The sequence below is a fragment of the Theropithecus gelada genome, chromosome 12 (genome assembly GCF_003255815.1).
Source record: "Theropithecus gelada isolate Dixy chromosome 12, Tgel_1.0, whole genome shotgun sequence".
Classification (NCBI taxonomy): Eukaryota; Metazoa; Chordata; class Mammalia; order Primates; family Cercopithecidae; genus Theropithecus; species Theropithecus gelada.
The window spans coordinates 89,945,914-89,970,701 of NC_037680.1; the positions used below are offsets into that span (position 1 = coordinate 89,945,914).

The window sequence follows — 24,788 nt, forward strand, 5'->3', positions numbered from 1 at the left end:
TAAGCTCCCACATAACATTTCTAGACACTTTCTGGGATAAAAGGGATCCCACTGCCTTGAAGGGAAGAATCTGATCTTGGCAGGATTTACCTTCATAAGAATGTCTTATGTAATGATAAAGCAGTCAATTCAGCAAGAGGATATAACAGTTGTAAATACATATGCACCCAACACTGGAGCACCCAGATATATAAAGCAAATATTATTAGAGCTAAAGAGAGAGATGGATCGCAATACAGTAATAGCTGGAGACTTCCAACACCCCACTTTCAGTATTGAACAGGTATTCCAGACAGAAAATCAACAAACATCAGACTTAGTCTGCACCATAGAACAAATGGACTTAATAGATATTTCTATTCTCAATGACAGACTATATGTTAGGTTACAGAACAAGTTTTAAAACATTCAAAAATTGAAATAATATCAAACATGTTCTCAGACCACAATGGAATAAAACTATAAATCAACAAGAAGAGGAATTTTGGAAACCATACGAACACATAGAAATTTAACAATATGCTCCTGAATGACCAGTGGATCAATGAAGAAATTAAGAAGAAAACTGAAAAATGTCTTGAAACAAATGATAATGGAAACACAACATACCATAATCTATGGGATACAGTGAAAGCAATACTAAGCGGGAAATTTATAGGCACTTATATAAGTGCCTACATCAAAAAAGAAAAACTTCAAATAAATTACCTAATGATTCATCTTAAAAAGCTAGCAAAGCAAGAGCAAACTTAACCGAAAATTAGTACAAGAAAAGAAATAAAAAGGAACAGAGTAGAAATAAATGAATTTGAAATGAAGAAAGCAATACAAACGTCAAGGAAACAAAAAATGTTATTCTTTTGAAAAGATAAAATCAACAAATCATTAGGCAGATTAAAGCAGAAAAAAAAGGAAAAGACCCAAATAAATAAAATCAGATGGAAAAAGAAGCATTACAACTGGGACTGCAGAATTTCAAAGGATCATCAGTGGCTACTATGACCAACTACCTGCCAATAAATTGGAAAATCCAGGGGAAATGGGTAAATTCCTAGACAGGTGCAAGCAACCAAGATTAAACCATGAAGAAATCCAAAATATTAAAGACCAATAACAATGAACAAGATTGAAGCTGTAATACGAAGTCTCCCAGTAAACAAAATAACAGGACATGCTGGCTTCACTGCTAAATTGTACCAAACGTTTGAAGAACTAACACTAGTGCTACTCAAACAATTCTGAAAAATACAGGAAAAGGGTATCTTTCCAAACTCATCTACAAGGCCCATATTACCCTGATACCCAAACCAAAGACACATCTAAAAACAAAACTACAGGCCAGTATCTCTGATGTTGACTCAAAAATCAGCAAAAATGCCAGCCAACTGAATTCAACAATGTATTAAAAAGATAATTCATCATGACCAAATGGGATTTATTCCAGGTATGCAAGGATGAGTCAACATATGCAAATTAATCAATGTGATATGTTACATCAAAATAATGAAGAATAAAAACCATATGTTCATTTCAATTAATGCTGAGAAAAATGTAATACAATTCAACATCCCTTTATGATAAAAACTCTCAAAAAAATTGGTATAGAAGGAACATACCTCAACACAATAAACACTATATGTGTCATACCACAGTGTCATACTGGATAGGGAAAACTTAAAATCCTTTCCTCTAAGATCTGAAACATGAAAAGGATGCCCATTGTCACCACTATTATTCAATGTAGTAGTGGAAGTCCCAGCAATCAGACAAGAGAAGGAAATAAATGGCATATAATTGGAAAGGAAAAAGTCAAATTATCCTTGTTTGCAGATGATATAATCTTATATTTGGAAAAACCTGAAGTATCCACCAAAAAAAAAAAAATGATGAGAACTGATAAATTCAGCAAGGTTTCAGGATACAACATCAACATACAAAAATCAGTTAACATTTCTATATGCCAAGAGTGAAGAATCTGAAAAAGAAATTAGAAAGTAATCCAACTTACAATAGCCATAAATAAAATTAGAAAGTAACTTAAGCAAAGAAATAAAATACCTCTACAATGAAAACTATAAAACACTGATGAAAGAAATTGAAGAGGACACGACAACAGGGAAAGACATTCCATGTTCATGGGTTCTAAGAATCAGTATTGTTAAAATGTCCATACTACCCTAAGCAACCTACAAATTTAGTGTGACCCCTGTCAAAATACCCATGACATTCTTCACAGAAATAGAAAAAACAATCCTAAAATGTATATGGAATCACAAAAGATCCAGAATAGCCAAAGCTATCCTAAGCAAAAAGAACAAAACTGGATCACATTACTTGACTTTAAATTATACTACAGAAATATAGTAACCAAAACAACATGGTACTGACATAAAAAAATAGCCAAAGCTATCCCAAGCAAAAAGAACAAAACTGGATCACATTACTTGACTTTAAATTATACTACAGAAATATAGTAACCAAAACAACATTGTACTGACATAAAACCAAACACATAGACCAATGGAACAGAATAGAGAACCAGAAACAAAACCACACACCTACAGCGAATACATTTTTGACAGATGTGCCAAGAACATACACTGTGGAAAAGACAGTCTCTTCAATAAATGGTGCTGGAAAAACTGACTGGATATCTATATGAAGAAGAATCAAACTAGAACAATATGTCTCATCATATGCAAAAAATCAAATAAAAATGAAACTCCTAAGAGAAAATTAAAAGAGACTCTCAATGACATTGGTCTAGGCAGAAATTTCTTGAGTAGTACCCTACAAGCACAGGCATCCAAAGCAAATAATGGACAAATGGGATCACATCAAGTTAAAAAGCTTCTGCATAGAAAAGGGAATAAGCAACAAAGTGAAGAGATAAACCCATAGAATGGGAGAAAATATTTGCAAATGACTCATCTGATAAGGTATTAATTACCAGAATATATAAGAAACTCTATAGGAAAAAAATCTAATACTCCAATTAAAAAATGGATAAAAATTTGAACAGACTTTTCTCAAAAGAAGACATACAAATGGCAAACAGGTACATGAAAAGGTGCTCAACATCATTGATCGTCAGAGAAATGTCAGTCAAAACTACGATGAGCTGTCATCTCACCACAGTTAAAATGGCTTTTATCCAAAAGGCAGGTAATAATTAATGCTGGCAAGGATATGGAGAAAAGGGAACCCTTGTACACTGTTGGTGGGAATGTAAATTAGTACAACCACTGTGAAGAACAGTTCACAGTTCCTCAAAAAACTAAAAATAGATCTACCATATGATCCAGCAATCTCACTGCTGGGTATGTACCCAAAAGAAAGGAAATCAGTATATCAAAGAGATACCTGCACTCCCATGTTTGTTGCAGCACTGTTCACAATAGCCAGGATTTGAAAGCAACCTAAGTGTCCATCAGCAGATGAATGGATAAAGGAAATGTGGTACATATATGTAATGGAGAACTATTCAGCTGTAAAAAAGAATGAGATTCTGTCATTTGCAACATGGTGGAACTGAAGGTCATTATGTTAACCCAGGCATGGAAAGACAAGTTTCACATGTTCTCATTTATCTGTGGGATCTGAAAATCAAAACACTTGAACTAATGGAGATAGAGAGTAGAAGGATGGTTGCCAGAGGCTGGGGAAGGGTAGTGGGTGGGTGTGGGTGAGGCAGGGATGGTTAATGGGTACAGAAAAAAATAGAAAATGAATAAGACCTAGTATTTGTTAGCACAACAGGGTTATTGTAGTCATAACTTAATTGTACATTTAAAAATAAGTAAAAGTAAAATTGGATTTTTTGTAACAGGATAAATGCCTGAGGGGATGAATACTCTGTTTTCCATGATTTTTACACATGCATGCCTGTTTCAAATTATCTCATGTACGCCATAAATATATACATCTACTATGTACCTGCAAAAATTTTAAAAAGTAATAATTAAAAATTATATTTTCATTTAGCAATATAGATAAATGGTTAAAACTAGAAGTTTGTAGTATTTTGGAAGAGATGGAAGTATGCAAATAACAAGACAATTCAAAAAGGGTTGTCACAAGCATAATGAACTGTTCCCAAAGAATCTCATAATGAACTTGAGAAAATTACATCCCTGTCTACAATCTAAAAATTGAAAGATCTATTTTGAATATAGGCTTTATTGTCATTGAGATGCAAAACTGTCCTAAATTGCACTATCTTTTTTGTTAAAGTGTATATATGTAACTCCTACACTAACACTAAAAAATACACTATAAATATTTAAAGGAAAATAACCATTAATTTTTGTTTTTACAATAGAGACATCTTGACCAGAAGCAATGCAATGACAAGCAAATTAGAAAAATTAGATAACAAGCACTTCATTCAATATCATTATCTATATTATTTCTCAACTTATGTTGTCAACTTATATTATTTGTCAAATTATATTCTTGATATACACACATGGGTTAAAATCAGGAAAGAATACATTGTTTATCTAATCATTAGTATATTCCTCAGATGATTTTTCAAGACTGAATGTTCGAATCAATCATTGCTTGCACATATAAGATTGTTGGCATGAAAATGAGGTTGAGGTTTAGGTGGAGAAAGTTCACCATGAGTATTGTGAGTCACCTGAATGTTGTTTATTTACACGTAATGAAATCTACAAAATTGGCAGTAAAATAAATAACAGTAGAGGTCATTTTTAAAAAATAGGGTGTACTGGGAGGTGGGGAGAAAGAAACGTAGAGGGCAGGAGCAGCCAAGTTGACCAAATAGGAACAGCTCCATTCTGCGGCTCCCACCAAGAAGGATGAAAAGAGCAAGTGAATTCTGCATCTTCAATTGAGGTACCAAGCTTCTCTCACTGGGACTGACTAGGTGGTTGGTGCAACCCAGGGAAAGCAAGGAAAAGCATCAAGGGCCCACCCAAGAGCTGCATGGGCAAAGGAAGCTTTCTCCCTGGGCCAAAGGAGGTGGTGCAGGATTGTGCTACCTATCCCTGAAAACCATGCTTTTCTCATGGATCCTTGCAACCCACAGATCAGGAGTTCCCCTTGCAAGCCCACGCTACCAGGGCCTTGCATCCCAAGCACAGAACTGTAAAGACATGGCAGCTGCTTGGGTGGCTGGCCATTTGAGCAGGCACCAAGACACAGAGTATTTGCATACTCCAGCTCTGGGAACTCCCATGAGGCAGTATATCTGTCCACTCCTGTGGGAAGGGGGCTGAAGCCAGGGAGCCAAGTGGCCTCGCTTCCACAGAACCCCACAAGCTAAAACACACTGGCTTGGAATCCCTGCCAGCCAACACAGCAGGCCAGAGACTGCCTAAGAAGACTTAATTCCCAGGGCAGGAGGGGCGGCCACCATCACTGCGGCTCCAGTTGGCCATTGTCCCCTGCTGTAGGTGCCAGTGAGACTGGGTGGTCAGGACTAGGAGCAATTCCCCACAGCGCAGCACAGCAGCTGTGTCAGTTCATGGCTAGACTGCTTCCTTAAGTGGAACCCTGATCCATTTCTTATCACTGAGACAGGCCTCTCTGTGGGAATTTCAGCATCCCTAGATAGGAGTTCATGAACAGAACTTTGATATCCCTGAGAGGAGTCACTAGGAGAAGGGGCAGCTGTGATATAATGGATCCGTGGTCTTCGTCTTTTCTGCCTGCTGGCTCTGGAGAGTCAGGGGAGCCCAGATGAGGGTGCAGCACACCTCCTCCACCAAGGGGCAGCCAGACTGCTCGTTTAAGCAGGTCCCTGATCCCCACTCCTCCTGACTAGATGAGACCTCCCAACAGGAGTCCCCAGATACCTCATACAGGAGAATTCCAGCTGGCATCAGGTTGGTGCCCCTCTGGGATACAGCTCCCAGAGGTAGGAGCTGGCTGCCATCTGTGCTGGTCTGTAGCCTCTGCTGGTGATACCTCCAGGGGTGGGAGGGGCCCAGGCAAATAGGGTCTCGAGTGGACCCCCAGCAAACTGCAACAGCCCTACAGAAGAGGGGCCTGACTGCTAAAAGAAAAACAGAAAACAACAACATCAATGAAAAGGACCCCACAAAAAAACCCATACAAAGGTCAGCAACCTCAAGATCAAAGGTGGATAAACTCATGACGATGAGAAAGAATCAACACAAAAATGCTGAAAACTGAAAAAGCCAGAGTGCCTCTTCCCTCCAAATGATGGCAATATGTCTCCAGCAAGGCACAGAACTGGGCTGAGGCTGAGATAGATGAATTGACAGAAGTAGGCTTCAGAAGACGGGCAATAATGAACTTCACTGAGCTAAAGAATTATGTTCTAACTCATTGCAAAGAAGCTAAGAACCATGATAAAAAACATTACAGGAGCTGTTTACCAAAATAACTAGTATAGAGAGGAATATAAATGACCTGATCGAGCTGAAAAACACAACACAAGAACTTCACAATGCAATAAAAAGCATCAATAGCCAAAGAGACCAAGCAGAAGAAAGGGTATCAGAGCTTAAAGACTATCTTGCTGAAATAAGGCAGACAAGAGTAGAGGAAAAAAAGAATGAAAAGGAATGAACAAAACCTCTGAGAACTGTGCGATTATGTTAAAAAATCAAACCTGTGACTGATAGGAGTACCCGAAAGAGACAGAGAGAATGGAACCAAGTTGGAAAACACACTTCAGGATATCATCCAGAACCTCCTCAACCTAGCAAGACAGGCCAGTGTTCAAATTCAGGAAACCCAGATAACCCCAGTAAGATACTCCATGAGAAGATCAAGCAAAAGACACATAATCGTCAGATTCTCCAGGGCCAAAATGAAGGAAAAAATGTTAAGGGCAGCCAGAGAGAAAGGCCAGGTCACCTATAAAGGGAAGCCCATCAGACAGCAGATCTCTTCAGACACCATACAAGCCAGAAGAGAGTGGAGGCCAATATTTGACTTTCTTAAAATAATTTCCAACCTAGAATTTAGTATCTGGTCAAACTCAGCTTCATAAATGAAGGAGAAATAAAATGATTTTCAGACAAGCAAATGCTGAGGGAATTCATCACCACCAGGCCTGCCTTGCAAGCACTCCTGAAGGAAGCACTAAATATGGAAAGGAAAAACCATTACCAGCCACTACAAAAACATACTGAAGTACACAGACCAGTGACAATATGAGGCAACTACATAAACAAGTCTGCAAAATATAACCAGCTAGTATTATGATGACAGGATCAAATTGATGCATAACAATATTAACCTTAAATGTAAATAGGCTAAATGCCCCAATTAAAAGATGCAGAGTGGCAGGCTGGATAGAGTCAAGATTCATTGGTGTGCTGTATTCAAGAGACCCATCTCACATGCAAAGACACACATAGACTCAATCCCATTACTGGGTACATACCCAAAGGAATATAAATCATTCTGTTACAAAGAGACATGCATGTGTATGTTCATTGCAGCAGTATTTACAATCACAAAGACATGCAATCAACCCAGATGCCCATCAATGATAGACCAGATAAAGAAAATGTGGTACTTATACACCATGAAATACTATACAGTCATAAAAAGGAATGGGATCATGTCCTTTGTAGGGACATGGATGGAGTTGGAAGCCATTATCCTCAGCAAACTAACAGTAACAGAAAACCAAACACTGCGTGTTCTCACTTGTAAGTGGGAGCTGAACAGTCAAAACACATGGACACAGGAAAGGGAACCACACACACTGGGGCCTGTTGGGGGGTGGGAGGTGTGGTTGGGGGCGGTGGAGTATTAGGAAAAATAGCAAATGTATGCTGGGCTTAATACCTAGGTGATGGGTTGATAGGTGCAGTAAACCACCATGGCACACGTTTACCTATGTAACAAACCTTCAGAACTTGCACCTGTGCCCCAGAACTTAAAATTTTAAAAAAAGAAAAGAAGAAGAAAGAAACTTGGAAGAATGGATCCGAGACCTTGCACCATATGCCTCATGTAATTTGATCTTGCATCAAGAAGTCACTGATCTTGACTTATGCTTCATTGAGAGCCTTACTTTATCTCATAAATATCTTTGGTAGCATCCCATACACTGCTCCTCAGTGATTGGCTGTTCTGACACCACTTAAAGCAGAAATCTGTTCATGTGCATTTATTTTATGTGAATCACAATTTTGAAATAGTTGTGACCCAGAAAAGTAGATTTCTTCTGTTTCAAGCCTAATGTGAGGTAGCAGTCCATTTTTCAGAATAGAAATGTGACAGTCTCAATGCTGTAGTACTTTGTCAGTTATCTGAGGTTGAGAACTACTTTTTCATTATAAATTATATTTCACATTATTATATTGAAACTACTATATTATGGAGGTAAGTGAAACCTTCTTATTAAATTTTCACATAGAACCTGGGCTTAGAAAGAATGCTTTCGCTTGCCTTATGCCAGAGGTTTGCAGAAGATGTATCAAGTTGAAAAATTTTTCTCTATTACAGCACTGATATTGAAGACCATTCTCATCAAGCTATGAATTATGTAATAATCAGATCCACTGATGACATATATTTATTTAATATATACCATAAAATCTTGGTTTTTTAGAATTTATATGCTTTCTTTTCCCAAATATCAGAACTGAATAATCTAGTATATTCTCTTTAACTTTACATTCTAGGAAGTTCAGAGTTAAATTCCATAAAGTCTTTATTTTTAATAATTTTGAATTATCGTGTTTCATATATTTCAATTTTCCAAGCCAAACAAGTTCTCTTTGGAAGTAAATGGTTTATACTATGGACATGTTCTGGCAGCATACCTTTAATTTTCACTTACTTAGATGAAATGTAGATGAATCATATTTTTGGAACTACAGGTTTTGCCCTTTCATCCTTCACCCCCAAACCTAATATGACCTTATACAAATTATGTTTGATGGGAACCTTCAATGAGAATTATAGCAAAATATTTGTTTTCCTATTATCTTCTGAATGGCCCAATACTAGATTTGAACTCAAGACTAAATAATTTTTGAAAAAGGAATTAGCAGTGATTTATAAAGTTACTATTTTTTTTGCAGCAAAGCTAGAGAAGATCTGCTGAAAATTCAGAAAGAGCGTGATTTTCATCGAATGCATCACAAGCGAATAGTCCAGGAAAAAAACAAATTAATCAATGACCTCAAAGGGTAAGCTTATATTTGTTGTACTATTTATTAAAGAGTTATTTAATACATGTTAAGTAATTTGATTATGACAGAAAGTTTTAGACAAAGTTATTAGAGCCACATTTATTGAGCATAAGATGAGTAAGTTGCGGCCCTTGCTGTCAAGGGTCTCAGAAACTATTTGTGTGTGTGAAGTGGGAGGAGTTAAGCAGAAATATACTGAAATACACTGCATTGTTGCTATGCCACCCAAGAGGGCCATCATCCCAATAAGACTGGAGTGTGAGATGACTCAAGGATTTATTTCCACAGGAATTAAATTCTCAAGTACAAATAAGAGTAGACAGTGAGGAAGTGGGGTCAACACAGTGCTGTTGGCAGATAGTACATCCTCTGCAAATGTGCCAAGACATGAAAAAACATGGTATGTTCATCAAATTGTATGCAAAGAGAGTGAAGTGCGGCTGTGGTATTGCAGGGATAGGGGACATATCTCTAAATGACTATGAATTTAAAAGTCTTTTATAAATTATTTTGAAGACATTATTGAGATTTACTTTCTCTCCTTCTTTACCTTCCTCCCCTACAAAAACAAGTAAAGAAATTTACAATCCTTAAATAAAATTCTATTTGCTTGCTCTAAGGCAGTGCTATCCAACAGAACTTTTCGTGATGATATACTCTATATCTGTGCTGTCCAATACAATAGCCCCTAACCATTTATATTTAAAAATATACCATACTTCTTCAAATTCCTAATACGTTTAAAGAGAATACTTTTCATATAAAATTAATCACTTTAGATTATATGTTTTTTCATATTTCATTATTTCAGGCACCCTTGTAAAGAAGCACACATTACTTTGTAATATAGCTACACTTGGTCTGTACTCAGATAGCCTTTATTTCTTCATTTAATCATTAAGAAAAACATCTCCATTTAGCAATCTGGATGAATCACTAAAGCGCATTTTATAAAGACCTAAAACAAAACTTCAGTGATGCCATCAAGTCACAAAAAAGCTGGGCATCAAGTTAACCAGTCAAACACAGTGAATACTTTGCCTGATAGCTGTGCTATTGCATAATAAATCAGCTATAGGATAGAGTGTTTTTGATGCCAGGCAAAATTGGGGTCTGAGATCTCTTATGTCATATTTTATCCAAATACATTAATAGTGTATCCATATTTCCTTTCATTGTAAAACATTAAATGTTTACCTTACTTTTTCTGTAAATTTTTCAACTAGTTTGATAATAAATTTTATAGTATTTCTTTTTTGTTTGTTTGTTGTTTTGTTTTGCTTTTTAGAGTCAGAGTCTCATTCTGTCACCCATGGTAGAATGCAGTGGTGAGATTAAGGCATCCTGTAGCCTCCAACTCCTGGGTTCAAGCAATCCTTCCACCTCAGCCTTCTGAGTAGCTGAGTCTACAGGTGCATGCCACCATACCCAGCTAATTTTTTTTATGTTTTAATTTTTTTGTGGCGATGTTTTTTCTTTGTTACATTCTAGTGAAATTCTATGTGTTGTTAATTCTTTTAACAGAAGATAGTCAAGCCGTATCTCATGAATTAGTTAAATTCCAAAGTTAGTAAAAAAAGGGAAATTTTGCCATCAATATTTTCTTTAAAATTCTTCAACCATCCACAGATTACAGTGTACATGGTTGTGTGTATACAATTCTATATCTGTGTGTTTTATGTATTTAGACATATGTAATGTTTATGGAGATTATAGTATACACCAAAGTATATATATGTATGTGTGTGTATATATATATATACACACATACATACACACACACACGAAGCTAATCAGAACAGAGGATAGAACTGTATGTACTACCTAAATTTTTATTTTTATTACTCTTTCTGAATGTCGTATTAATACACATTAAATGTATATAAAATGCAACTGCACTTTAATACTTAATTTCTATTGCTATCATCAATGAGGTATAATGTGATATCCAAATTAATGACTTTTATAAATACTGCTATGAAAATATTATAGAAAATGAAAAGCTCTGTTTCAATTATTAATGAAATAAAATATTATTCTTTTGGAGGACTTTTAGGGAATTTCTGCTTTGTGCTATGCCATTGTAAATAGTATAGAATTAGCTCTCCAACTAGTACTAAACTAGCTCCCCAAATGTAAGGAACTACAAGACTGGACAAAATACATGAGGCAGTTTTTTTTTTTTAAGATGGTGGAAAATTGGCAAAGCAGGACCTTGATGCCTAAGAGAAGACAAACACAAAATGAGCAGGATGTTCACCCCACATATCTTCCTGAAGGTACTTTTCAGCCCACAGTTTGACCAGATATAACCCAAGCAGAGCATGGTGGTTTTCGGAGCTGAGGAGGCAGAGATCAGAGTTCAGGGCTGCAGAAACTTGCAGCATGGTGTACACAGAAGGAAGGAGGTACATGAAATGTAGCTTAAGAAATATCTATAATGGTTCTCTTCAGTCTTTGGCCACGTAACTAACTTGTGGAAGTATAAGATGAGAGAATACGAAGCCTGGCAGGAAACAGCACCTGGGAAGCTATGAGTAAAATAGAGATTCCAGAGGTTGCACAGTGCTGGGAGATGTAGGAGTACTGATCAGCCATAAGGGAAGGAACATCACTGAATACTCTGAACATTTACTTAATATCCTCCACAAGCCATGCCATAGAAGCAGACCTGGTTGGTCCTAGAGAAAATGCTGCTTTAGACTTTTTCTCCAAAAAGCTTAAAGGTATAAGCTTTGAAAAACTCAACTGATTCACTGGGAAATTAACTGTCTGTCAGAAAATAACTCTTTAAAGGAAGAAAACAAAATTCCGACAAGTGTATGTCCAACATACAATAAATAAATAAAGTTTATATGGATTGATCTATCTATAGATATATCTAGAAGCAGGAAAATATGTCCTATAATCAGGAAAAAGCAGAAACAGACACAGAGAAAAGAGAATTACAGAATTAGCAGACAGGGACTTTAAAACAGTTATTATGAAATGCTTAGAGTTTTAAAGAAAATGGTGACTATAGCAGTGATAAACAGAATTGAACTGAAATTTGAGGACTGAAAAAAACATAATGTGCGAATGAAAAATTTACTAGTAGGTCTTAGAAGATTGGACATTGCCAATGGAAAGATCAATAAACATGAAGACAGGAAGATGGAAAATGATCCAACTGGTGCTCAAAGAGAAAAGAGCTGAAAAGAAATGAGCAGGGAATCAAAGAGAAAAGACTGAAAAAACATAAACAGAACTTCTGGAACAATATCAAATAGTCCATCATAGGTGTATTTGAAATCCAAGAAGAGGCTGGGCATAACCTTCCCCATTCTGCTAGCTTATTCCAATTGTTAAGTATACAAATTCAAATTAGTTACTCAGGAAGACTGGAACTGATCACTGCGTGCTTACATGAACCAAATATGCTGTGAGCAGACTTTAGCCAGGACCCTACTTATTTCCTGTCCCTTATAGACTCCCATTCTAACAGTGAGGTCATGATTTTGCTTTAAGTTTCTGAATTTGAATGACAAATTCTTAAAAATAGCTTTCCCCAGTAAATAGCCACTCAATTAAATAGCCAGGGGTAATTTGCAGAAAAACTGAGGCTATTTATAACAGTATATAATTGCTATGGTGTTATGGAGTGCTTCCTCTACTGTCTGCTAAGGTAGCTCCAGCATTTCTACTTCACAGTGTTGGCTATCTTTTTCCAAGTTTCTAAGGACCACCCTAGAAGTGAATCTACCTTATTCACTGGAGTTCTTACTATAATGTTAAATCCACTGTGGGGAGGTCAAGGAATTATTGTTTCTCCAGTCTTGCATTCCACCCCCCTTTAATCAAGTACCTCAAAATCCAGCCTCTGGGGGTACTTTTCTGGTTCCTGCCAGTACATGCTGACTATTTTTTGCAGCAGTTTAGATGTATAGTCTCTTTCCTCCGTAATCACACTGAGGAGAGGAGGTAGGGATACTTCCAGCGGTGGGGCCGGGGTGGGGACATCTCTTTCTTTGTGGGGAAGAGGGCTTTTCAGCATCTTGCAGCACAGCTGAAGTACTACTTCTTTGTAGGAAATGGGGCCCACCTCTGTAAGCCCATAGGGCTACAGAAAAACATTCTCAGGGGCATCCTGAGAACCAGAGAAGAAGACAGAGACATTTCATACATTTCATGTAATAAAGAGTCAGTTCACCTGGAAGACATAGTATTAAATATGCATTACTCTAATATAAGAGCTTCAAAATACATGAAGCAAACTCTGATAAAATTGAAAGGAAAAATAGATATTTCCTTAGTTATACTTAGGATTTTAACACTCAGTATTAGAAAGTGTAGGAAGAAATATACATAGATGTATTTGACATCCAAGAAGGGGCTGGGGATAACCTTCCCCATTCTGCTAGCTTATTCCAATTGCCAAGCATATCAATTCCAATTATTTACTCAGGAACACTGGAATTGATCACTGGTTGGGTACATGGACCAAATATGCTGTGAGCCAGGACCCTACTTATTTCCTGGCCCTTACAGACTCCCATTCCAACAGAGGGGACCAGATATAGCCTAAGCAGAGCATGGTGATTTTCGGAGCTGAAGAGGCAGAGATCAGAGTTCAGGGCTATAGAGGTAGCTGGAACTTGCAGCATGGTGTACCCAGAACGAAGGAGGTATGTGAAATGTAAGAAATATCTGCAATAGTCTTTTTCAATCTTTGGCCTCATAACTAACTTGTGGAAGTATAGAATGAGAGAACACAAAGCCTGGCAGGAAACAGTGCCTGGAAAGCTCTGAGCAAAACAGAGATTCCAGAGGTTGTGTAGAAGAGTACTGTCAATCAACTGAGCATCGTTAACATTTCTTGACTTCTACTTGGCTCTTTCCAGTTCACATGGAATGGTCACTAAAATAGATCATATACTGAACCGTAAAACAAGTCTCCATACATTTCAAAGGACTGATGTCATGCAAAGAATGTTTTCTGACCAAAATAAAATTAAATTAGAAATCAACTTTTAAAAATCTCAGGGGGTTTCTCAAATATTTGGAAATTAAGTAGCATGCCTTAAATAATCCATGAGGCAAATAAAGAAATTAGAGAATAGTTTGAACTGAATGATTAAAAATGCAGCATATTGAAATGCAGCCAATGCAGCTTAAATTGAAATTGATGGCTTTAAAAGCTTATTTTAGAAAATAAAGTTTTAAAACCAATGATGTCATCTTAGAAGCTTAAAAAGAGCAAACTACAACCAAGAAACATGAAGAAATGAAAAATAAGAGCTGAAATCAATAAAATAGCAAATGGACAAACAAAAAATCAACAAAGTTAGATGTTGGTTAATGGAAAATATAATAAAGCTGACAAATTTGATAATAAGATGGATAAACTCTCATTAGACTGATGTCACCAGAGGTTGGCAAGAATGTAGAGCAACCAGGACTGTCATATAGGGTTGCTGGTAGTATAAATTACAATCCAGCAATTAAACTCCTGGATATTTACCTAAAATAAATGAAGATATATGATCAAAAAATCTTACATGACTTATATAAGAATGTTTAAAGAGGCCTTATTCATGATAGCCCAAACTAAAATCCACTCAGGTTTTCTTCAGCAAAATATTGGATAACCACATTTACATACAAGGGGATACTACTCACAGTAAAGAGGAGTGAAGTATTGCGATGTAAAGTAATAAGAATAATCTAAAGAAACATTATGCTGAGTGAAATAAACTAGTTAAAAAAGAGAACATATTATATGTTACCAAATACATGAAGTTCTAGAATTTTCTGGGGTGTCAGACATGTTTCATATTTTGATAATGTGTACTACTTGGTTGTGCATTTCTCAAAACTCTGAACAGTAACTCTTAAGAGCTGTATGTTTTATCCATGTAAATTACACTTTAATAAAAAGATTTTGAGGTCATTTTCAAATAAAACAGATTTTTAAAGGTATTTACATTATATACTAGGCTGAACTATTCCTTCTGTTTAGGTATCAAAATGTTTTTATACTTAATTTTTAAAATAGAAGATTAGCCAAACTTGTTTTGAAGACCATCCTTTAGTTTATTTTGATGTGAATGACACTCCATGTTTAATCGTCTATTATTTGTGGCCCTTGTCTTTCTGACAGTCATTTCCAAATTAACAAAAGGAATTGCATTTTTAAAAATTTCATGGGTAGCAGCAATATTCTGAGTACATACTTGGATACAGCAAAAGGTACTAGTAGGAAATAGAGAACTAATTAAGACGTGATTTGCTCCCTCACTGCACCCTCCACCCTCAAGTTGCAGTGAATTTGTGTGCTTTTTGTGCTTCTTGGCTGTAGTGTGTTAACCTTTATGAGGCTTTTAATTTTTATTTCACAGCAAAAAAGAAAAAGAAAAAAAGGTTTCGATGTTAGATGGAAATTACTGATTTAACTCAATAACCCCTTAAGATACTATTGACTTTATTTTTTTTTTATAGGTTGAAGTTACATTATGCGTCTTATGAACCAACTATAAGGGTGTTACATGAGAAACACCACACTTTACTGAAGGAGAAAATGCTGACCTCCTTGGAAAGAGACAAAGTAGTTGGGCAGGTAAAGATACAGTCAAAGCTAACTTAAAATGATCTTTTAATCATTTTTTAAAAATAATACAAGTAGAAATACTGGTTTTGTTTCTGACATTAATTTTAAAACATTTTCAACCAACTTTCATGTAAGAGAGATCCATTTGGAAACATTCAGAAAAAGTATTTATCCATTTAACTACATATAAAGATTATTATAAAATTAGGCCAGCCTGGTGGCTCATGCCTGTAATCCCAGCACTTTGGGAGACCAAGGTAGGTGGATCACTTGAGGCCAGGAGTTTAAGACCAGCCTGGCCATATGGTGAAACCCTGTCTCTACTAAAAATACCAAAGAAAAAAAAAAATAACCGGGTGTGGTGGCACAGGCCTGTAATCCCAGCTACTTGGGAGACTGAGGCATGAGAATAGTTTGAACCTGGGAGGCAGAGGTTGCAGTGAACCGAGATGGCTCCATACCACTGCACTCCAGCCTAGGCAACAGAGTGAGACAGTGTCTCAAAAAAATTAAATTAAATGTCATTTAATTGAGACATAAATTTATAGCAGATTATTAAATTGTAGTTTGAAGAAAAAACTTAGCCATTTTGGTCAAACTTGGGTTTAAATGCCAGCTTTGACAGCTATAAACGTTAACCTTAGGAGAGTTATTTAAACAAATTGGAGCTCAGATTTCTCATAGATAAAATGTAGCTGCAAAGACCAAAGACATTACCTTTTAAGATTGCTGTGAAACTTACATGAGATATTTTAATAAATAAAAACTCCCTCCTAGGTACTGACTCAAGTCTTTTGTAATTTTTGCTGATGGGTGACATCCTTTTAGGGTTTTTGTATAGGCCTAGACCTAGGGTAGTGGGTGAGATACCTTTGGCATAAAAATTTAAGAAAAAGAAACAAAATGTTTATATGCCACTTTAAAACCATTTAACAATTTTTTTGGAATATGTAAAACTGCAACTATGCTTAACATTCTATTATTGTTTTCTGGAGATTTTCATTTTTGGCCAAACATTCAGAAGCTACAAAAGCTTACATGATGATAATACTCTTTTGAATAATTTTATTGTTAAGACATGCTTTAATCAAGTTTATTTTGTCTTTTGAGTGAAATTCTTAGCAACGAAAATGCAAAACATCATTGTCTTGATGCCCCTTGTGCTTGAATTTAATTTTGTGGTTTGAATGTTTGAATTTTAAGTAATATTGAATACAATGATCATATGATTTGGCTGTGTCCCCATCCAAAGCTCACCTTGAATTGTAATAATCCCCACGTGTCAAGGGCGGGACCAGGTGGAGGTAACTGAATCATGGAGGTGGTTTCTCACATGCTGTTCTCATGATAATGAGTGAGTCTCATGAGATCTGATGGTTGTATAAGCGTCTGGCATTTCTTTTGCTTGCACTCATTCTCTTTCCTGCTGCCTTGTGAAGAGGTGTCTTCTACCATGATTGTAAATTTCCTGAGGACTCCCCAGCCATGTGGAACTTGAGCCAATTAAACCTCTATTCTTTATAAAATATCCAGTCTCGAGTATTTCCTCATAGTGGTATGAGAATGAACTAATACAAATGAGTTTAACAATGATTTAAATTTTATGGCATTATAATCAAACCTTCAGAATTTCATACCCTTGCTTCTTTTCATCTAATCTGTCTTCCCCAGTCTCCTAACAAAAGGCTTTATTCTATATCCTGAGGTATTAGGAGCTAGATTCAGATCTCTTACTATTTCCTATTCCAGATGGGCCATGCTTGAATTTTTGCTACCCATCTTACTCTCTTTAGTCCTCCTGGTCTCATGCTTATCTCCTATATACCATGTACAATATTTGTGTTTCAAGTTGCTCCTTGATGGTTTAGTGGAAAGAGCTAAGGACTGGGAATGGCTGGTATGAATTCCAGTTGTGTTATAAAACAGCCAAGTGAGGATTCGGGTTATTTAAATATGTCTTTTTACTCACTTATTAAATAGGGATAAATTATTTGCTTTATGATTGATATGTGTATAAGATTAAAACATGTTTAAAAAGTTAGAATCATTTGATCTATGAGTTAAAGTTGAATTTTGCACACTACTGTTCAGATTTGCAAAGAAATATATCTTTATTATCTGCAACTGGTTTTGTCTTTGAACTCCTACTCCTGCTGAAGACAAAAGAAAAGATAACCTGCATATTAAAGACTATTCCAGTCTTTATGAGTTAAACCAGTGTCTTTGGGTTTAACACAGGGTGTTTGAATATTATATTAACTGAATGTTTAGCTAAAACATAGTTATTAGTGCTCATTTTCTTCCTTCAAATGGCATGCCCTTTTTATTCTTCCCTAGATGGTTCCTAGTAAAAAAGTAACTTATCTATCCATATAGTTTAAAGTCTACAGGCTATATTCACTCTCCAGAGTACTGTGACTTGTTTGATTAGGTTGGTGGTGTCCAGGTACATGATAGCTGGATAGTTCTGGATAGCTCTTGGATAGTTCCAGGGTAGTTCTTTTGTATGTGAACCCAACACACCTTGCTAAATCCATGGCCTCTGCCACAATATCTGTGAACTCCTTTATATCTGTGACCTCATTATCCTAACCCTAGTTTTTTTTCTGCTCTAGTACATCAAATATTAACATTTCCGTGTGTCCCACTGAGGTGGTTGAGGCTTCTGATTTCCCTATATTGCAAATACAAGCCATGAGCAATTTGGAAACCAGTTAGGGTCCATCTACACAGATATACCTTTCTCTGTCCATTTTCAACATCACCTGGAGAGTAGTATGTTTTTCTAGCACAATGTAAAATATGAAGGAGTCTTTAAGGGGTTGTCAATTTTCCTAGGCTATTGCCTGAAAAGCTAAGAGCAAGTGTACTTAAATTCTTGGAGTATCTCTAGACTATTTGGCTTTATTTGCCCTTCATTTCCAGCTGGCATTTTTCACTTGGTAGATACATTTTTCACTTGGTAGATAAACCAGGACTCATGTCTGACCTATTGTTACCTCGTCCCTCAGGCATCTCGTCCGTCACTCAGGCACAGAACTCTTTTCACTTCTTTGTTCTATTGGATGAAATATCTCCCTATCTTCTTTTATGTTACAGGATGTTCTATGTCCTCGTTTGTTCCAGCAATCCTGATTTACACCCATTTGCACAGGGTAATTTTTAATAAATTTAACTTTCACCCTAAAAATATCCCAATTTGGAAAATCTTTATTAATGGGAATTTTTTTTTTAACTTTAAGTTCTAGGGTACATGTACACAATGTACAGGTTTATTACATAGGTATACATGTGCCACATTGGTTTGCTACACCCATCAACTCGTCATTTACATTAGGTATTTCTTTTAATGCTATCCCTCTCCCAGCCCCACATCCCATGACAGGCCCCGCTGTGTGATGCTCCCCGCCCTGTGTCCATGTGTTCTCATTTTTCAATTCCCACCTATGAGTGAGAACATGCGGTGTTTGGTTTTCTGTCCCTGTGATAGTTTGCTGAGCATGATGGTTTCCACCTTCATCCATGTTCATGTCAAAGGACATGAACTCATCCTTTTTTATGGCAGCATAGTATTCCATGATGTATATGTGCCACACTTTCTTAATCCAGTCTGTCATTGATGGACGTTTGGGTTGGTTCCAAGTCTTTGCTGTTTTAAATAGTGCTGCAATAAACATACGTGTGCATGTGTCTTCATCGTAGCATCATTTATAATCCTTTGGGTATATACCCCATAATGGAATCACTGGGTCAAATGATATTTCTGGTTCTAGATCCTTGACGAATCACCACACTGTCTTCCACAATGGTTGAATTAATTTACACTTCCAACAGTGTAAACGTGTTCCTATTTCTCCACATCCTCTCCAGCATCTGTTGTTTCCTGACTTTTTAATGATCGCCATTCTAATTGACATGAGATGGTATCTCATTGTAGTTTTGATTTCCATTTCTCTGATCACCAGTGATGATGAGCATTTTTTCATGTTTCTGTTGGCTGCTTTATGCCTTCTTTTGAGAAGTGTCTGTTCATATATTTTACCCACCTTTTGATGAGGTAGTTTGTTTTTTTCTTGTAAATTTGTTGAAGTTATTTGTAGATTCTGGATATTAGCCCTTTGTCAGATGGGTAGATTGCAAAAATTTTCTCCCATTCTGTAGGTTGCCTGTTCACTCTGATGGTAGTTTCCTTTGCTGTGCAGAAGCTCTTTATTTTAATTAAATCCCATTTGTCTATTTTGGCTTTTGTTGCCATTGCTTTTGGTGTTTTAGTCACGAAGTCTTTGCCCGTGCCTATGTCCTAAATGGTATTGCCTAGGTTTTCTTCTTGGGTTTTATGGTTTTAGGCCTTATATTTATGTCTTTAATCCATCTTGAATTAATTTTTGTATAAGGTGTAAGGGAGGGATCCAGTTTCAGCTTTCTACATATGGCTAGCCAGTTTTCCCAGTACCATTTATCAAATACGGAATCCTTTCCCCATTTCTTGCTTTTGTCAGGTTTGTTAAAGATCAGATTATTGTAGATGTGTGGTGTTATTTCTGAGGCCTCTGTTCTGTTCCATTGGTCTATATATCTGTTTTGTTACCACTACCTTGCTGTTTTGGTTACTGTAGCCTTGTAGTATAGGTTTGAAGTCAGGGAGCCTGATGCCTCCAGCTTTGTTCTTTTTGCTTAGGATTGTCTTGGCTATGCAGGCTCTTTTTTGGTTCCATACGAACTTTAAAGTAGTTTTTTCTAATTTTGTGAAGAAACTCGTTGGTAGCTTAATGGGAATGGCATTGAATCTATAAATTACCTTGGGCAGTATGGCCATTTTCAAGATGTTGATTCTTCCTATACATGAGCATGGAATGTTCTTCCATTTGTTTGTGTCTTTTATTTCATCTTTTATTTCACTGAGCAGTGGTTTGTAGTTCTCCTTGAAGATGTCCTTCACATCTTTTGTAAGCTGGATTCCTAGGTGTTTTATTCTCTTTGTACCAATTGTGAATGGGAGTTCTCATGATATGGCCCTCTGTCTGTTATTGGTGTACAGGAATGCTTGTGATTTTTGCACATTGATTTTGTATCTTGAGACTTTGCTGAAGTTGCTTATCAGCTTAAGGAGATTTTGGGCTGAGATGATGGGGTTTTCTAAATATACAATCATGTCATCTGCAAGCAGGGAAAATTTGACTTCCTCTTTTTCTAATCGAATACCCTTTATTTCTTTCTCTTGCCTGATTGCCCTGGCCAAAACTTCCAACACTATGTTGAATAGGAGTGGTGAGAGAGGGCATCGTTGTCTTGTGCTGGTTTTCAAAGGTAATGCTTCCAGTTTTTTGCCCATTCAGTATGATATTGGCTGTGGATTTGTCATAAATAGGTCTTATTATTTTGAGATATGTTCCATCAATACCTAGTTTATTGAGAGATTTTAGCAAGAAGGGCTGTTGAATTTTGCCAAAGGCCTTTTCGGCATCTGTCGAGATAATCATATGGTTTTTGTTGTTGGTTCTGTTTATATGATGGATTACGTTTATTAATTTGCATATGCCTTGCATCCCGGGGATGAAGCTGACGTCTTTGTGGTGGATAAGCTTTTTGATGTGCTGCTGGATTTGGTTTGCCAGTATTTTATTGAGGATTTTCACATCGATGTTCATCAGGGATATTGGTATAAAATTCTCTTTTTTTGTTGTGTCTCTGCCAGGCTTTGGTATCAGGATGATCCTGGCCTCATGCAATGAATTAGGGAGGATTCCCTCTTTTTCTATTGATTGGAATAGTTTCAGAAGGAATGGTAACATCTCCTCTTTTACCTCTGGTAGAATTCGGCTGTGAATCCATCTGGTCCTGGACTTTTTTTGGTTGGTAGGCTATTAATTATTGCCTAAATTTCAGGCCTGTGATTGGTCTATTCAGAGATTCAACCTCTTCCTGGTTTAGTCTTGGGAGAGAGTATTTGCCCAGGAATTTATCTATTTATTCTAAATTTTCTAGTTTATTTGTGTAGATGTGTTTATAGTATTCTCTGATGATAGTTTGTATTTCTGTGGGATCAGTGGTGATATCCCCTTTATCATTTTTTTATTGCATCTATGTGATTCTTCTCTCTTTTCTTCTTTATTAGTCTTGCTAGCAGTCTATCAATTTTGCTGATCTTTCAAAAAACCAGCTCCTGGATTCTTTGATTTTTTGAAGGTTTTTTTTTTGTGTGTGTCTCTATCTCCTTCAGTTCTGCTGTGATCTTAGTTATTTCTTGCCTTCTGCTAGCTTTTGAATTTGTTTGCTCTTTCTTCTCTAGTTCTTTAAATTGTGATGTTAAGGTGTCAATTTTAGATCTTTCCTGCTTTCTCTTGTGGGCATTTAGTGCTATAAATTTCCCTCTACACACAGCTTTAAATGTGTCCCCGAGATTCTGGTATGTTGTGTCTTTGTTCTCATTGATTTCAAAGAACGTCTTCATTTCTGCCTTAATTTCGTTATTTACCCAGTAGTCATTCAGGAGCAGGTTATTCAGTTTCCATGTAGTTGTGTGGTTTTGAGTGAATTTCTTAGTCCTGAGTTCTATTTTGTTTGCACTGTGGTCTGTGGTCTGAGAGACAGTTTGTTGTGATTTCTGTTCTTTTACATTTCCTGAGGAGTGCTTTACTTCCGATTATATGCTCAATTTTAGAATAAGTTCGATGTGGTGCTGGGCAGAATGTATATTCTGTTGATTTGGGGTACAGAGTTCTGTAGATGTCTATTAAGTCTGCTTCGTGAAGAGCTGAGTTCAAGTCCTGGATATCCTTGTTAACCTTCTGTCTCATTGATCTGTCTAATATTGACAGTAGGATGTTAAATCTCCCATTATTATTGTGTGGGAGTCTAAGTCTCTTTATAGGTCTCTAAGGACTTCCTTTATGAATCTGGGTGCACTTGTATTGGGTGCATATTTAGGATAGTTGACTCTTCTTGTTGAATTGATCCCTTTATCATTATGCAATGGCCTTCTTTGTCTCTTTTGATCTTTGTTGGTTTTAAAGTTGTTTTATCAGAGACTAGGATTGCAACCTCTGCTTTTTTTGCTTTCCCTTTGCTTGGTAACTCTTCCTCCATCCCTTTATTTTGAGCCTATGTGTGTCTCTGCACATGAGATGGGTCTCCTGAATACAGCACACTGATGGGTCTTGACTCTTTATCCAATTTGCCAGTCTGTGTCTTTTAATTAGGGCATTTAGCCCATTTGCATTTAAGTTTAATATTGTTATGTGTGAATTTGATCCTGTCATTATGATGTTCGTTGGTTATTTTGCCCGTTAATTTATGCGGTTTCTTCATAGCATCGATGGTCTTTACAATTTGACATGTTTTTGCAGTGACTGGTACCGGTTGTTCCTTTCCATGTTTAGTGCTTCCTTCAGGAGCTCTTGTAAGGCAGGCCTGGTGGTAACAAAACCTCTCAGCATATGCTTGTCTGTAAAGGATTTTATTTCTCCTTCACTTATGAAGCTTAGTTTGGCTGGATATGAAATTCTGGGTTGAAAAGTCTTTCCTTTAAGAATGTTGAATATTGGCCCCCACTCTCTTCTGGCTTGTAGAATTTCTGCAGAGAGATCTGCTGTTAGTCTGAGGAGCTTCCCTTTGTATGTAACCTGACCTTTCTCTCTGGCTGCCCTTAACATTTTTCCTTCATTTCAACCTTGGAGAATCTGACGATTATGTGTCTTGGAGTTGCTCTTCTTGAGGAGTAACTTTGTGTTGTTCTCTGTATTTCCTGAATTTGAATGCTGGCCTGCCTCTCCAGGTTGGAGAAGTTCTCCTGGATAATATCCTGAAGAGTGTTTTCTAACTTGTTTCCATTCTCCCTGTCACTTTCAGGTACACCAATCAAATGTAGATTTGATCTTTTCACATAGTCCCATATTTCTTGGCAGCTTTGTTCATTTCTTTTTACTCTTTTTTCTGTAATGTTGTATTCTCACTTTATTTCATTAAATTGATCTTCAATCACTGATATCCTTTCTTCCACTTGATTGAGTTGGCTACTGAAGCTTGTGCATGCATCACAAAGTTTTTGTGCTGTGGTTTTCAGCTTCATCAGGTCATTTAAGGTCTTCTCTATATTGTTTATTCTAGTTAGCCATTGGTCTAACCTTTTCTCAAGGTTTTTAGCTTCCTTGTGATGGGTTAGACCATGCTCCTTTAGCTCGGAGAAGTTTGTTATTACTGACCTTCTGAAACCTACTTCTGTCAACTCATCAAAGTCTTTCTCCATCCAGTTTTGTTTCATTGCTGGTGAGGAGCTGTGATCCTTTGGAGGAGAAGAGGCACTTGGGTTTTTAGAATTTTCAGCTTTTCTGCTTTGGTTTCTCCCCATCTTTGTGGTTTTATCTACCTTTGGTCTTTGATGTTAGTGACCTACAGTTGGGGTTTTTTTGTGGGTGTCCTTTTTTTTGAAGTTGATTCTATTTCTGTTTGTTAGTTTTCCTTTTAACAGTCAGGACCCTTTGCTGCAGTTCTATTGGGGTTTGCTGGAGGTCCACTCCAGACCCTGTTTGTCTCAGTATCATCAGCAGAGGCTGCAGAACGGCAAATATTGCAGAATAGCAAATATTGATGCCTGCTCCTTCTTTGAGGAGCTTTGTCCCAGAGGGGCACTTGCCTATATGAGGTGTCAGTTGACCCCTACTGGGAGGTGTCTCCCAGTCAGACTACACGGGGATCAGGGACCCACTTGAGGAGGCAGTCTGTTCATTCTCAGAGCTCGAGCACCATGCTGGGAGAACCACTGCTCTCTTCAGAGCTGTCAGACATGGGGGTTTAAGTCTGCAGAAGTTTCTGCTGCCTTTTGTTCAGCTACGCCCTGCCCCCAGAGGTGGAGTCTATAGAGGCAGTAGGTCTTACTGAGCTGTGGTGGACTCTGACCAGTTTGAGCTTCCCAGCTGCTTTGCTTACCTACTGAAGCCTCAGCAATGGTGGATTCCCCTCCTCCCGCTAGACTGCAGCCTCGCAGGTAAATCTCAGACTACTATGCTAGCAGCGAGCAAAGCTCTGTGGGCGTTGGACCCACAGAGCCAGGCACG

At 37.1% G+C, this 24,788-nt stretch overlaps 1 protein-coding gene across 3 annotated transcripts in view; it reads left to right on the top strand.

The window, feature by feature from the left end:
- SPAG16 (sperm associated antigen 16) overlaps positions 1-24,788 on the top strand; it is a 1,132,640-nt gene that overhangs the window by 47,955 nt on the left and 1,059,897 nt on the right. For all 3 annotated transcript variants that reach the window (XM_025405273.1, XM_025405272.1, XM_025405275.1), the window contains 2 exons: positions 9,039-9,146; positions 15,627-15,744. In XM_025405273.1, the coding sequence (XP_025261058.1) occupies positions 9,039-9,146; positions 15,627-15,744 (226 nt within the window). The remainder of the gene's footprint in view (positions 1-9,038; positions 9,147-15,626; positions 15,745-24,788) is intronic.